Source organism: Malania oleifera, chromosome 3, assembly GCF_029873635.1.
Source record: "Malania oleifera isolate guangnan ecotype guangnan chromosome 3, ASM2987363v1, whole genome shotgun sequence".
NCBI lineage: Eukaryota > Viridiplantae > Streptophyta > Magnoliopsida > Santalales > Ximeniaceae > Malania > Malania oleifera.
The window spans coordinates 54166795-54180887 of record NC_080419.1 but is presented as its reverse complement, the minus strand read 5'-3'; the positions used below and the strand labels follow the sequence as shown (position 1 = coordinate 54180887).

Sequence of the window (14093 nt, the reverse complement as noted above, 5' to 3'; positions counted from 1 at the left end):
GAAGGAAATAAGAAGTCATAGCAAACAAAGTTGGAGATGGGAAATTGTGTACATGTGCATTTACCTTTCCAGACAGCAATGGCAGGACCAACATTATAGGAACTATGATCATCAAACGAGGAAACCAAAGGTGTGGTAGTAAAAGCTAGAGGGGACTCTCTTCCTTAGAGAGGTCGTCGCGAATACACCTGCAAATTAGGGCGATCAATACAATGAGAAGGACTTAAAACTACATGGAGACATGGGTGGATGATTGGGTAGCAAACTAGAATTTGGAAGATTAGGCAGAGGAAGAGACTCATGAGATCAGAAGCACTCAGGGACTAAGAGTAGTATGGTGTAGACTAAAAGAAAGGAGCATTGGCAGAAACCAAGAAGCGATGCACAGTGGGACTATGACAATGATATCCCTTTTCAAGTGCACAAGTAGCCCAGAAATACACATTTGATAGAACGAAGATCCAACTTAACCATCCCACGAGTTAGCTGATAAAAAAAGGCCACACACCCTAGATAAGAGAACAAAGGAGAACTTGGAAAGAGGACAAAGTGGGGAATTTTACAGAGAATAGCATCCTATTGATAAGATAGCAAGCATTTAGTACAGCATCACTCCAAAACACTTAGTACATGCATCTGATAAAGTAAGGTACACATGATTTCCAGGATACCTTTTTTTCCCTCTATGCAACCCCATTTGTTAAGTGTGGGGACAAGATGATTGATTAAAAATACCAAACTAAGTCATATAAGAAGTGAATTGTGTACTAAAATACTCTATAGCATTATCACTCCGAAGAATTCAAACTGGAAAACCAAATTGAGTCTTTATTTCATAATAAAAGGGATCAAATATATAAAATAACTCAGAACGATCTTTTATTAAATAGAGCTAACACATCATTGAACAATCATCCACAAAGGTTACAAAGTATCTGAAACCCAACTTGGACACAACCTCAAACATCATAATGGACTAACATGAAAGGGCTGCCTGTTTATTGACTCGAGAAGCAAAAGGGACACAATGACGCTTTCCAAATGGACAAGACTCACAATCAAGGCCAGACACGTAACTCAAAAATTCGGAACTAGACGTTTCAACTTTTCCAACATAGGATGGCCAAGGCGGCAATGGATTTGGAGAAGTGTGGCAGCAGCAATACAAGCAGTAGAAGGAGATAGCAGCTCAAAGTGATGAAGTCCACTAGCTTCACGCCCTCCGCCAAACGTCTTCCACGTCTTCAAATCCTAAATGCCCACAAAATCAAGGAAGAATGCTACTGAACAATTCATGGCGGTGGTAGTCATGCTAACGAACATAAGATTGAAAGGAAACTTGGGAATATACAAAACCAAAGGAAGAGAAATAGTGGAAGTGGGATTTCCAGTCCTAATTCCCTTAATAGCAACGGCAGATCCATCAACATAGATCCATTAGCAAGAATAATACGAGGTAAGTTTTTCAAGATACTAGAGAGTAAAGAAGAAATTAGGGGAGTCTATAACTGAAGGACTAGGATGAGAAATACTGGATGACAAGCAAGGTGTGGGGCTACTTAATTGGGCAAGGGATGCAATGGAAAATAAGTTTTCCATGACACTTGATGCTACTGGAACTTGGAATACTCTTCCTCCAACATAGATATTGTATGTTGCTCCCCACTTGGCCCTAAAGTTATGGAGCCAGTGTTGGCTATGTCGGCAACACGTGAAGGTTTACTATGGAGATCCCAACACTGCCTAATAGTATGACCACCTTGTCCAAAATAAGCACACTTGTAAGGAGTGCCTCTACCTCGCCCATCTCTTCCACCACGGCCACTCAAACCACCTCGATAACTTATGTGGTTGCATGGTTGAAAACTAGAACCACCCTGCATGGCAAAGGCTTTCCTCTCAGACCCATATGCAAAAGCAAAAGAATGGGCTGGAGGAAGCACAAAGGACGCAAAAATAAACATCGGCAGAGGATGGCAACTTTGCACTACCAAGTATGTAGGAATGGACCACCTCAAACTTAGGTTTCAAACACGCTAGAACCCGAAGAACTATCATGTGCTCCCACTGCTTCTGCATCTCATGAACATCAATAGTTATAGGTTGCACGACGTTAAGCTTCTCATGAACATGTTTCATCCCTCCAAAATGCTCTGTAACACTCCTATCTCCCTGTTGTAATTGATAGTACTCCAGGGATAAATTATACATACGTGTAATGTTACTAGAGTATAGACGCTTGGTATAATCCCAAATCTCCTTGCATGCATACAGATGTATGCACTTCTGTGCAATCGGGGGTTCTATCATGTTCCACAAGAGGAAAATAATCAAAGCATCTTCCATGAATCCACACGTCTTTTCTCTTCTCATCAAAAGCCCTGAAATGAAACAAGGGGTTAAATTTTCCTAATCCTGTTAAACAAACCCTAACAACCTTAGACAACTTAACATAATTCTTTCCATCCAACTTTCCAGCAGTAATCTGTGGCAGCGATGAAGGAAACATGTTTTTGGGATTCATAGACTCTATTCTAACACTCGCAAACTAGACCATTGTCAAACAAGCAGAACAAACAAAATAACCGGAACAACCACAAACCACAAACAAGGTGAACAAAAAACTGATACAACGCTGCCACAGCTTCAGAAAATCAACTCAGCACTGCTCCAAGAGAATCACCAATGGCCTTTACTAACACCGAACAACAACTAAAAGATCGTCATGAGTGCATGGTCGAAAAAGATTTAATCTTTGAACAAAACAAATGCCCAACAGCCTGATATTTTGCTCTATGGAAGAAATCAGAACAGGCTGGAGGAAAAAATCAGAAAAAGGCTGCTGGAAACTGTCTCAAGCGCCAGTGCATGGGGTCAGCATGCCAGCAGTCAGCCCGCACGTAAGTGTGTGGGATGGTCTCCAGCGATGGCATTTTACAGGGCTATAGTTCGAAGGGTTCTGTTTTTGGCTATGTGGTTGGTTTTGCGAAATATTAAGGGGTTGTGGTGGTAATGAGAAGGGCAGCAACAGGAGGATGTTTCCTGCAACAGCAGAGTTTGGTTTGCTCGTAGGGTTTTGGTTGGATCTTGCTCTGCTACCATGTTGAGATTTTTGGTAAAATGAAACACACATACAATGATAGGTCTCTCTATTTGTAATAGATATCAAATGCATTCTAATGACTACAATACCCTTACTAACTCTCATTTACATTACACTAACACACTAATGATACTAAAATACTAAAATAACCATTAACAAGAACGAAGGTGAACTTTTGCATGCACCAAACCAATCGAGGATGCATCCTACTCAAATTTCTTCCAACTACTCATGTATTCCAAGGCACAGTCATCTGTGTTGAGCACAATACGCTAGAATAAGTACTACTCCCAGTGTTTGATGGCTTTTGAAATTGTATAAAACCCAACTCATATGTGGCTCGCTTCTGTGTGGCTTTCACGTCTTTTCTATAGAATGCTGCTAGTTGGCCTTTCTGCTAAGAAATACACTAACTCCTATGATGGATGCATCACACTCCAACAAAAATATCTTAATCTTGGCAACACAAGAGTTAGGGAGGCAGATTGCTTTTCTGTGATTCACCAAACTCCTCACTTGCTTTATCCCCCACTGGAATTTGCCCTTTTTTAGTTACAAGGCAATTAGGACCATGATTGGACTAAAATGTTGAAAGATTCTATCATAGAAGGTTGCTCAACCGTGGAAGCTTTTAACACACTAGCAGTTTCTAGAGAGGGTGATGCAGGGCAGCATCAATGAACTGCAGCCATGAAAGAATGTAGGAGAGGAGAAAGGAAGAATAAAAAGGAAGAAGGAAGGAAGAGAGGGAAGAGGCAATACAAGGGGGAATCACAAATTCACTAACAAAATTAACAACCACATCTACAAGGCTTTCAAACATTATTTATAAGAAAGCCTCTGATGAATAAAATTAAACATATACCCCTCAAACTAGAAATTACAAGCATACCCCTAACAAAATATTACAAACAAGCCCCAAATACATACTCATGTACTAATTAAACTAGACACATAAAAAACTAATTAATAAAACACAACCACCCCTGCCCAATTCTTCTCCATCATTCTCCAACAAGGGTCAACCCATGCTTTGGCTTCTTGTCCTACATCAGGGGGGCAGTCTCAAATTGCACAAACCTTTTCTTCGTCCCCAATGATTTCTTTAACATTCAAAACAAACCACAAAAAAGTAGCTTATCTTTCATAATATCATCTTTTATGGCCAGTCATACAGCGTATAGACTACAGAGCATGTGCATAGTCTTAAATTTCCACGAAATTATCAAAATTTCCGTCGAAATTTCCAATTTCCATCACCCTCGAAATCGAAATGGCAGTCGATTTCCATCTTGCATAATTTCCTTCAAAATCTCATCAAATCATCCAAAATTTATCGAAATCTTGAAATTTTAGTGAAACTTGTCGAAATTTTAACTCTACGATGCAATTCCGTCAGAATTCAAATGAGAAATTTAGGAGTGAAGTGAGATTTCAATCTTAATTTATTTTATTTATTTTATCAAAACAAAAAATAATTACAAGTGCTTTTGAAATTATACGAAAAAATAAACTTACATTAACATTTTATTTAACCATTCATGACTAAATTATCATTATTTGTGTAATTAATATTTTTTAAATAATTTATGAATTTCATTTGTACTACTGAATATGTTTAATGTACATTATCTTACAAATATGTTTGATACACACTATTTTGTAACTTTTCCACCTCATATAAACCATATATGTATTTAATTTGTAATATATTAGTCCTAAAACTTATATTATTATGTTGGTTAACCATTTCTAAAGTTTCACAAAGAATTCCATACTTGACATCGAAATCGAAATTTCCGTACTTTTGGAGCTTCAAAATTTGAGTCAAAATCGAAACTTAAGACCTTGAGCATGTGTAGGGAAACTTAATATTGTATAGAAAACTGAAGGCTGCAGCAACTGCCTCATTCTTCACCATGTTGCCACAGGTTGTTTGCTTCCATCATCAATTGATCAACAACTCCCACTACACTGCAGAATCCCTCTAAGTTACTATGTCACACACTTCACCATTTTATCTTCAGGGATATTTGCATAGTCAAAGAAATTCCCAACACCATAGATTCAATCTACGAACTCCTCTATATCCACGTGCCCATTGAAACTGGGTAAATTCAGTTTGATAAAATAGTCTGCACGGTATAATGATGACTGTTGCACCGCCTTAACCACACATAATTGTTTTCCTAATTTAAATGACCATTGAACCACTTCACCATGGATACAGGGGCTCTGGTTCAGCTCTTCTTACTAGACAACCAGACAACCCTAAACACCGACACAGCATGCACCACATGTCTTCACTGGTGCCTGTCAGTTGGTGTTAACCCTAGTCAGGTACCACGTGGCATAGCTAGAAATAAAATGGTATCTACACCAGAGCAATAAATCCTATTCCTAGAACATTTCTATGATTTCCAACAAAATAAAGATCAGAGAAACAAAGTTAATTGAAGTCTAAAAAAGGCTCGTAGCCTTGCAAGGTTATTTATACTGCAGAATTTTTAAAATTTTAGCACTAACCCAAAAAAACTTGAAAAATCTAAAAAAACTTAAAATAAGCCTAAAACCTCAAATAAGAACAGGCCTAAAATATCAGAAAATTCTAATCACGTCTCAATGGGAAATGAAGATCAACTAAAATGGCAAGTTTCCAGAAATAGAAATAAAACTATGACTTTTTATTGAAATAGCCAAATTTGGAGCATAAAACCACTCCAATCTCATACGCGAAGCCAGCCATGCTGAATTGTGGTAATCTGGAGCTTTCTATTGGAGATCACATAACTCATCCTAGATCAAAATTTATGGTCATTTGACATTGGGACTAAAATTCCACTCCTTTGGAAGGCTTCTTTGCATCCTAGGTGGTCCATGAACCCTACCATGGCATGTCCTAGGCCAGGATATTATTCTAAAAGTGGGATATAGTAACTTTCATATAAGATGCTCTGTATATACTTATTCATTAGATCTATTAATAAATAACAACGTAGGAAAACTATGTCTAAGCTTTGCACTGAATCCATATACTATACTACAGTACTTGGACCCTAGAGTACACTGCATCCCAAACTTGAGATTAAGAGGCATCAACATTTCAAAATCCCTTGACGTTTCTATGTGGTGTGTGTTCTATACATGCCTCCAACACATGGGGCCAAGTGCCAAACATGTCTTGGACACATTGGACAAATAACAAGCATGTGCAAGACATGACTAGATATGCACATTAGTTAAACATTGTCTTGCCAAGGTTAGGGTGTTTAACAGACATATAACCTCCCTCTTCAATCATTTTGGATACCATAGGGCCATTTGGTTAAGGTTCTGTGCATAGCGTATAGTTTTCTATATCTCAAAACACAGGATACAAAGATACAAAGAATACATAAAACTCACATTTGGTTAACTGTTTTCAAAAAACAGTTTTTTTCAAAAAACATATCCAAACAGACCCCTAAAAAATACAAGTTTTCAGAAAACAATTTTAAGGTGTTTCCAGTGTTTTCAAATACATTTTTCCAGATAGAATATCAACATCGGTTATGGGATATAAAACACTTTTTAGTAATAGTCGTAATAATAATAATAATAATAATAATAATAATAATTATTATTATTATTATTATTATTATTATTATTATTTTATTAAAAAATCGCCACTTGGATCAACCTCAACCAAACATAGTTCCACTGTCTTTTTCATTTTCATAAACAATTTCAAAAATAGCTAACCAGATGCACTTTTGGGTATGAAAAATACATGATACAATCCCTTGTTTTCATTTTCAAAAACAACAATACAAAAAATCGTTTTTTGGATCCTTACCCAAACGGGCCCTTTGGTATATTTTTTTTTACTTAAAACCTCACAAGAATACCTAAGTTTTTCATAGCTTCATTCGATTAAAAAATGAGTTTCTCCATTCTTTGCTAAGAAACTTATCACCAAATGCCCACTCGCCCTAGATATTATGAGTTCCTTTTTTTTCCCCCAATTTTACTTGTCAATTTTTTTCCTTTTTTTTTTTTGTATGAATACAACACCTTGAGGTTTGTATACAGTTTGCATTCCGAAAGGGAATCATTTTCAAATATGCACAAATATACATGTTTTCAATACATTAGTTGATGTGCTCCGGCTGTCTTACATCCTAGTTGTTTTAAAGTTTCTGTGTTGTGTCTTTCCTGCAATGCATTTTGGGGTCGGTGCTTTTAGACATAAGACTCCAAAGCACTCCAACTAGAAAACTTGAAAATAATGCAAAAAACCCAAAAACAATAGAAATAAATAAAGGCAATCCCAACACTCAGATACGCACTTGTACCCATATATGCTCACTTGAGCAATACAAATCAGGAAGATGTAAAGAAGCTTTGTCAGTCATAACACAAATAACAATTGATAAATTATAGTATTGCATGCACAATTAACTTATAAATAATTGAGAGAAGGAAAAAAATTGATATAATGGATACAAAAACAACCTTCTCATCAAGATCTACTTGAATTTTTTCCTCAGTCAAATGATCTAGCTCCTCTTCAGCCTTTCTAACATCACGCAACATGTTAGCTGCTTTCACCTTCTCTTCCCTTTCGTTGTGCCACCGTAATTGAATATTAGTTAAATCACTTTGCATGTACTGCCATTCTTCCCTCAATTTGTCTAGATCATTATGCAAATTATCCCTGGTTAACGAAATGGAATAGAATGGTGAAAAAAGAAAAGAATAAAAGAAATATGTACAAAAATAAAAAAATTTGATCAATAAGAATTCAACTGATATTAAAATGTAGTCACCATCCAAAAATACAAGAACCTATGTACCAGCAAGAAAATAAAATTAAAATAATTCCAAATCATAGCGTTCATAATGGATGGACATACTAACTGCTGGTTTATCAAGCAGGCTAAACATATCATCTCAGCAAAAAACACACAAAAACAAAACAAAAAAAAAAGAGTGAATTAGTTAAAAATAAAGTACTTTGTTGTCTGCACAGTATTCAACTCCAATTGAATTTCCTCTGTAGATCTCACACCTTGCCCTCGAAAATCAAGCTTATACTCCAGATCATCAACTTGCTTTTGCAACATCTGCATTTCCTGGAAAAGCCTGTCAGCAGTTTCAACTGGCTGTACCAAGGCCTCGACTGAGTCTTTGTCAGCCTTTATTTGAGCTAAAACACCCAACACCTACAAGAGAAAAAACAGTCCTTCAACAGCCAAAACCAGGAAATCATCATATGCAATTATCAAAATACGCACACATGCACACAAACACACAAAATATTACATACTCCAGGGACAAAAACCATCCTTTCTCAGGCGAGTCAGACATCCACCCATGCATGAAGTAGAGAAAAGATAGACGCAAGAGGATGTGGGAAAAATAAAAAATAAAAAAAAAAAGGGAAAAAGGTAAAAGCAACACCTCAATAACCATTTAAACAAGACCCAGTTGAGCTTCATTTTTTTTTCAATTGATAAAGAAGAATAATATTAATAAAGAAAGAAAGTTCAAGGCTGAATAAATAAGAAATCAACCTAAGAAGAACAAGAAAACCAAATTTTAAAAAAATTAATAATTAATAAAAAACAGAAAACCAATCATGCTAAACAGCCTGAAAAGATAAATCCTTGAAACAGCCTACAGCAAGTCCCAAAATGAAGCCAAATAATGAATCTTATCCCACATCAAAAATCAACAAGTCTTCTTTCCTTTGAAAATACTAGTTGATCTTCAGTACAGTACATGGATTCTACTTAAATAACCAGACCATATCTTACACCGAGAAAATTAAGGACAACTGACAAAACTCAACATATCTCCATCTCAACCATTTTGATAAAACTATTCCCATGATTTTTACCAATTATAGGTCATACATCTCTTTTCACAGGCCCAACCCATATTTTTAACCCTTATGTGTCTCTTCAAAGCCACAACCCATATTCTTTTAGCTTTCCCTTTTGTCCCCCTCACATCAAAGCTTTAACTTAAAACAGTTAAACCTTGTAAAATCATAGATCTCCAATGCACATGACAAAATACCTCAGCCAGACTTCTCTTAGCTTTTCCTCTGTTTCTTTAACCTCTGATCTCTTTTTCCTTTCCCATCCTGTACCTAGAACTGCACATCTTTTCAAGCTAAGCTCCTCATACAAACAAAGTATGAAAATGCCCAGTATCTAGTACCCATACTGTAAGGACTCATCTTATATTGATGGCTTCCTTTTTTACAGAGACAAGAAATGCTTCTACTTTATGCATTCCACTTATTCCATGGACAGTGCCTTCTTCAAGCCCAAAGTCCCCTTCTCAATGCAAGCAATGGGCAGTAACAGTTATAAATCTATAAGGCCCCCTTGTGTTCCTGTAAATGCCAAAACAAAGAAAAAAAAGAATTATTCAAGATGAGTACATCTTTTTCCTTTCCCATCCTGTACCTAGAACTGCACATCTTTTCAAGCTAAGCTCCTCATACAAACAAAGTTTTAAAATGCCCAGGATCTAGTACCCATACTGCAAGGACTCATCTTATATTGATGGCTTCCTTTTTTACAGAGACAAGAAATGCTTCTACTTTATGCATTCCACTTATTCCATGGACAGTGCCTTCTTCAATCCCTAAGTCCCCTTCTCAATGCAAGAAATGGGCAGTAACAGTTATAAATCTATAAAGCCCCCTTGTGTTCCTGTAAATGCCCAAACAAAAAAAAAAAAAAGAATTATTCATGAATTCACAAAATGGAGGAATTTCAAGATATATTTTCAAGAAAACAATGCCTTTTGAAGATACAGGAAAGCAGCTCTTCATAAAATAATTATTTCAACCAGCTTTATCATTCTTGGTAAATCAAGATGCTTGGAGTGATTGAATTATCAAATTGCAAATATGGACTTCTTATATTTGAGGAAGAACTTAAATCTTGAGAGGCCAGGGAATGATTTGAAAATTCTGTTATTAAGGTTTCAGTTTTAAGTCACTATTCCCTTCTGTATGCTCCAGATTTTACTAAAACCTCCACATTTCTAATATTCAACCATTCAAGGTTCATCTGGTTTATTCAAAAAACCTAGTTTCTCTTTTCATAGCTTTAATCATTAGGTGTTTGAACAATATGCATTCTTTGACTTCTGTCAATACCATAAATTTTGTATCATGAATTGGAATTTTAGGCAAAAGCTAATTTCAAATTACCATGTTTCAACATGCAATCAACAAACCATAAAGGCAATGCATTCTGTGCACAAGACTAAATCCATGTAATCACATCAATATTTCAGTCGTAGAAATAATCAAAAACTGAACGTTTGATTGGACATCCAATTGAAACATAATTGGCCCCATGTATCATTTCGTCAACAATTTATCATTCATGACACGCCGTCTCATACTGGCTGCATCATCAGAGTTTATAGTAAAACAGTGAACTGTGTCATTTCATGAAATCCTAAAACAGGCAGTTAATATCTTGTTTGGTGTCAGCTCCTATTTCCTACAGTATGCACATTCAGAGCTAAGCACAGACACAAGGTGACAATGTGATCATGATCACAGTGCATGAACAGTGGCGCTTGCACATGTGTAACAGTCTTGGGCCCAACTCTGGTAAGGTATTGTTTGTTTTGGCCCAGTGGCCTCACGGGTTTGACCCCTAAAAGGCGCCTCACTTAGTTAGAGCCCAGACCCTCCTTATAAGCCCAAGATCTCCCTACATCCAAAGTGGGACCGTGACAGGCTCTCCCGTCTAATCTCTGACATACTCGTCAACGTGATTTCCCTAGTACACATCCGATGTGAATTCGTGACAAGCTCTTCCGTCCGATTTTTGACATAGTCGTCAGCATGATCTCCCTAGTACACATCTGATGTGTGACCGGAACAGGCCATCTCGTCCGATCTCTAACGTTCTCGTCAAAGTGGATTACGCTTCTATGTAGAATCCACTCACATGATAGTACCGCCAGGGCAGATCCACTACATGATAGTACCCCCAGGGAGGCTCTAATACAAAATGTAACGGTCCTAGGCCCAACTCCGGTGAAGTATTGTTCGCTTTGGCCCACTGACCTTATGGGTTTGACCTATAAAAGGCGCCTCACTTAGTTGGAGCCCAAACCCTCCTTATAAGCCAAAGATCTCCCTAGTTCACATCCGATGTGGGACCGTAACAGCATGCAATGCATGGACAGTGGGGATTTTACAAATCCATGGCAATGTTCCACAGGACTAAATTCCAGGTTGGGAAAATGAGAATCCACAAGCAAACACCTATCCAGAAGGGCAGCCCCAGAAGCAAGAGAAAAGTCTAATAAAAAGGAAAAATCCTAGGACAACCATCTGCCACATACAGAATCTCAGCAAATTGTAGAAATAACTAAACATCAATATTTGATCTCAGAGCACAGCATTGACAACAGGCACACTATAATGAAGTTAATCACTAGCATGCCATCTACAGTAATCAAAAGGTGGATACAAAATAATAAATCCTACTACTGAAAAAAAATAAACTTTATTAAAGAAGTTTAAACATAACCATGGCATCCTCAAGCCATGCATACTAACAGAAAAAATGATTAGTAATTGAGGCAATGTTTGGAAAGCACAACATGCACAATTCCCTGAAATATAGGGAATGCAATCATGAGAAGGCAACAAAATCTAATTTTGCAGTACACCTGTACAACAATAACAGATAACAGATAGAGAGTGATTGTGTACTACCAATGTCAAAGCCGTTATTGTTAAAATTCATTTTTTAAGAAAATATAGTACCAGAGTAGGTACTTACATCATCAAGGGCCTGAGATTTATGATCCAAATCTTCCCTAATCTCGTTCAAATTTCTCTCGGCAAGAGGAATTGTTTCCTTGCCAATTTTGACATACTCTTCGTATACCAAACGAACCTTGTCCAACTGCTGAAAGTTCAAGTCTGCATTAGATGAGTCCATGGACAACACTTTCATATGCTCTGCAGAACTAGTGGCCTTCACTCTTTGCTGCAAGGCACAGAAAATATCAGATCTATAGGAAGCAAAAAGATAAAATAAGGTGCCTGAGTAAATGTTTTTTGGAACAAGCTAAAGTAAAATGCCCAAAGAACTTAAACAATAAAGCATGCGTACCTTTTTTACAAACTCGTCTTCCTCTTCTGCAGAAAAAGGGCGCTCACAGCAGGGGCAAACATGATGAGCACGGGCAACTCTTTCGAAAGGATCAAACATTTGCCGCATACCATCTGCAATGTTGTATTTGCTGCATAAAATGAACCAAAGATACAATATGATCATACATTAATATCCATAAAGATGATATTACACCTTCGATTTGTCCATCTATAAATTTACACACAGTACACTTATCAAAAGGAAAATAAATAGCAGTGTATAAGGTCAAAATCAAAACCTTTTCTGGACATCCCTTTTCTCCTTGGCCATTTCCAACACTTTCAGATAGGAGTCAATATCCGAAGACTGCTGGTCCAAGGACTGGAGTTTGGATTCAATATATCTCTTCCTAGCTGCATGACAATCAAAAACAAATTAAATGGCACCTCTTTGGAGAATAATAACTGCCTACAGAACTTTCAGTGCATGTTGCCTCTTTTGGCCAGATGTTCCATCTACTCATTGTCTGAGGACTAACATAAACAACCTCCAACTCCTGTTGATGGAAACAATCCAAATCTCCTGCATATCACCAAATTGCAATAAAAACTAGTTTTTTCCTTTTCCCCAACAAACAACAATAAATGAGTCTCTCTCTCACTATCTTTGAGAGGCCCAAAGCAACGGAAGAACCTCTCAGAGTCCCTCCAAATGAGCAAGAGCTCCACTTTAAAAGCATATTCCATCTCCACTGGTCTCAAAAGAGTACTCATGTTGTTCCAGTCAATTTATGGATGATGATACACTTTGACTTAATTCAATTAGCATTATATTTAAGCGTTGAAAAGAAAAGGTCAAACATGACTCAACTATTCCAACTAAATTGGCATAATAAGAAAGTTAGATTCAAATATTCAATACAATCCTTGGACATTGCATTATTAATGCTTGATTACCTTCATGCTTTTTTAGGACGAGTTGGATCATAACTCCTGCTCACAGTAATACATTACATTTGCCCATCATTGTTTTGATGAGGGACAGTGAAATGTTAAAAAATGAAAATTAGTAACTATTGAAGATATAATAATATAACATATGTTGTTTGCAGAAGTAGTACTTGGATGAAGGCTTCAAAAGAATCAAATACATAATTAAAAATTATTTAAAACAGCTTAAGTTGATAGGTTGTGGATCAGAAATGCATATCAAGCCATAACACTCCCCTGCACATGCTGCCAATTGCACAAGAAAGATAAACAAACAATAAATAACATCCATTATAGGGAATAAGATAATATATAACAATTATACAACAAATGCTGGCAACAAGAGTAAAGCCCAGGAACACCTGGTCACCATGGCTCTAATACCATGTTACGCAACCACTTCTACCTAAAAGCTTAACCGATTAGCCGATGAGCCAACAATGCCTATCAAGTTATTCAACAGATAATCATTAAAATAATTAATCATTACACCCTTGAATACTAAATTTAGCAAGCAACAAAACAAGACTTACATTCCACATCCTTGTGAAGTTTGGACAGGTTGTTATTGGCTTCCTGCATTTTCATCTGTAGCAGATTCACCTCCTTCTCAGCTTCACGTGATTTTGAGTTCAAGTCATCGTACTCCATTCCAACAGCCCTGCACTAGGAACAAAAAATCAACTCAAGTACAAAGTCAAAAAATGGATTTGAGGCCCAGATGATTCAAAGCCAAAGTTGTGAACAACCAAGAAAGCTTGGCCAATATATGCAGTTGTTAAATGCCACATTTTAATAGTATGTTCTAGAGTGGAAGGCATTATAGTACTTAAAACCTCTTATGATGATATAACAGGGTGTAATTGTGAATTA

The 14093-nt window shown here is 36.8% G+C and overlaps 1 protein-coding gene across 1 annotated transcript in view; it reads right to left on the bottom strand.

Annotated features, from left to right (window-relative positions):
* Positions 1–14093, bottom strand: part of LOC131152179 (DNA repair protein RAD50) — a 105812-nt gene that overhangs the window by 28672 nt on the left and 63047 nt on the right. The window contains exons 13-18 of the mRNA XM_058103894.1: positions 13754–13881; positions 12530–12644; positions 12250–12379; positions 11914–12123; positions 8099–8307; positions 7598–7799 (exon numbers count right to left, since the gene is read on the bottom strand). Of these exons, the coding sequence (XP_057959877.1) occupies positions 7598–7799; positions 8099–8307; positions 11914–12123; positions 12250–12379; positions 12530–12644; positions 13754–13881 (994 nt within the window). The remainder of the gene's footprint in view (positions 1–7597; positions 7800–8098; positions 8308–11913; positions 12124–12249; positions 12380–12529; positions 12645–13753; positions 13882–14093) is intronic.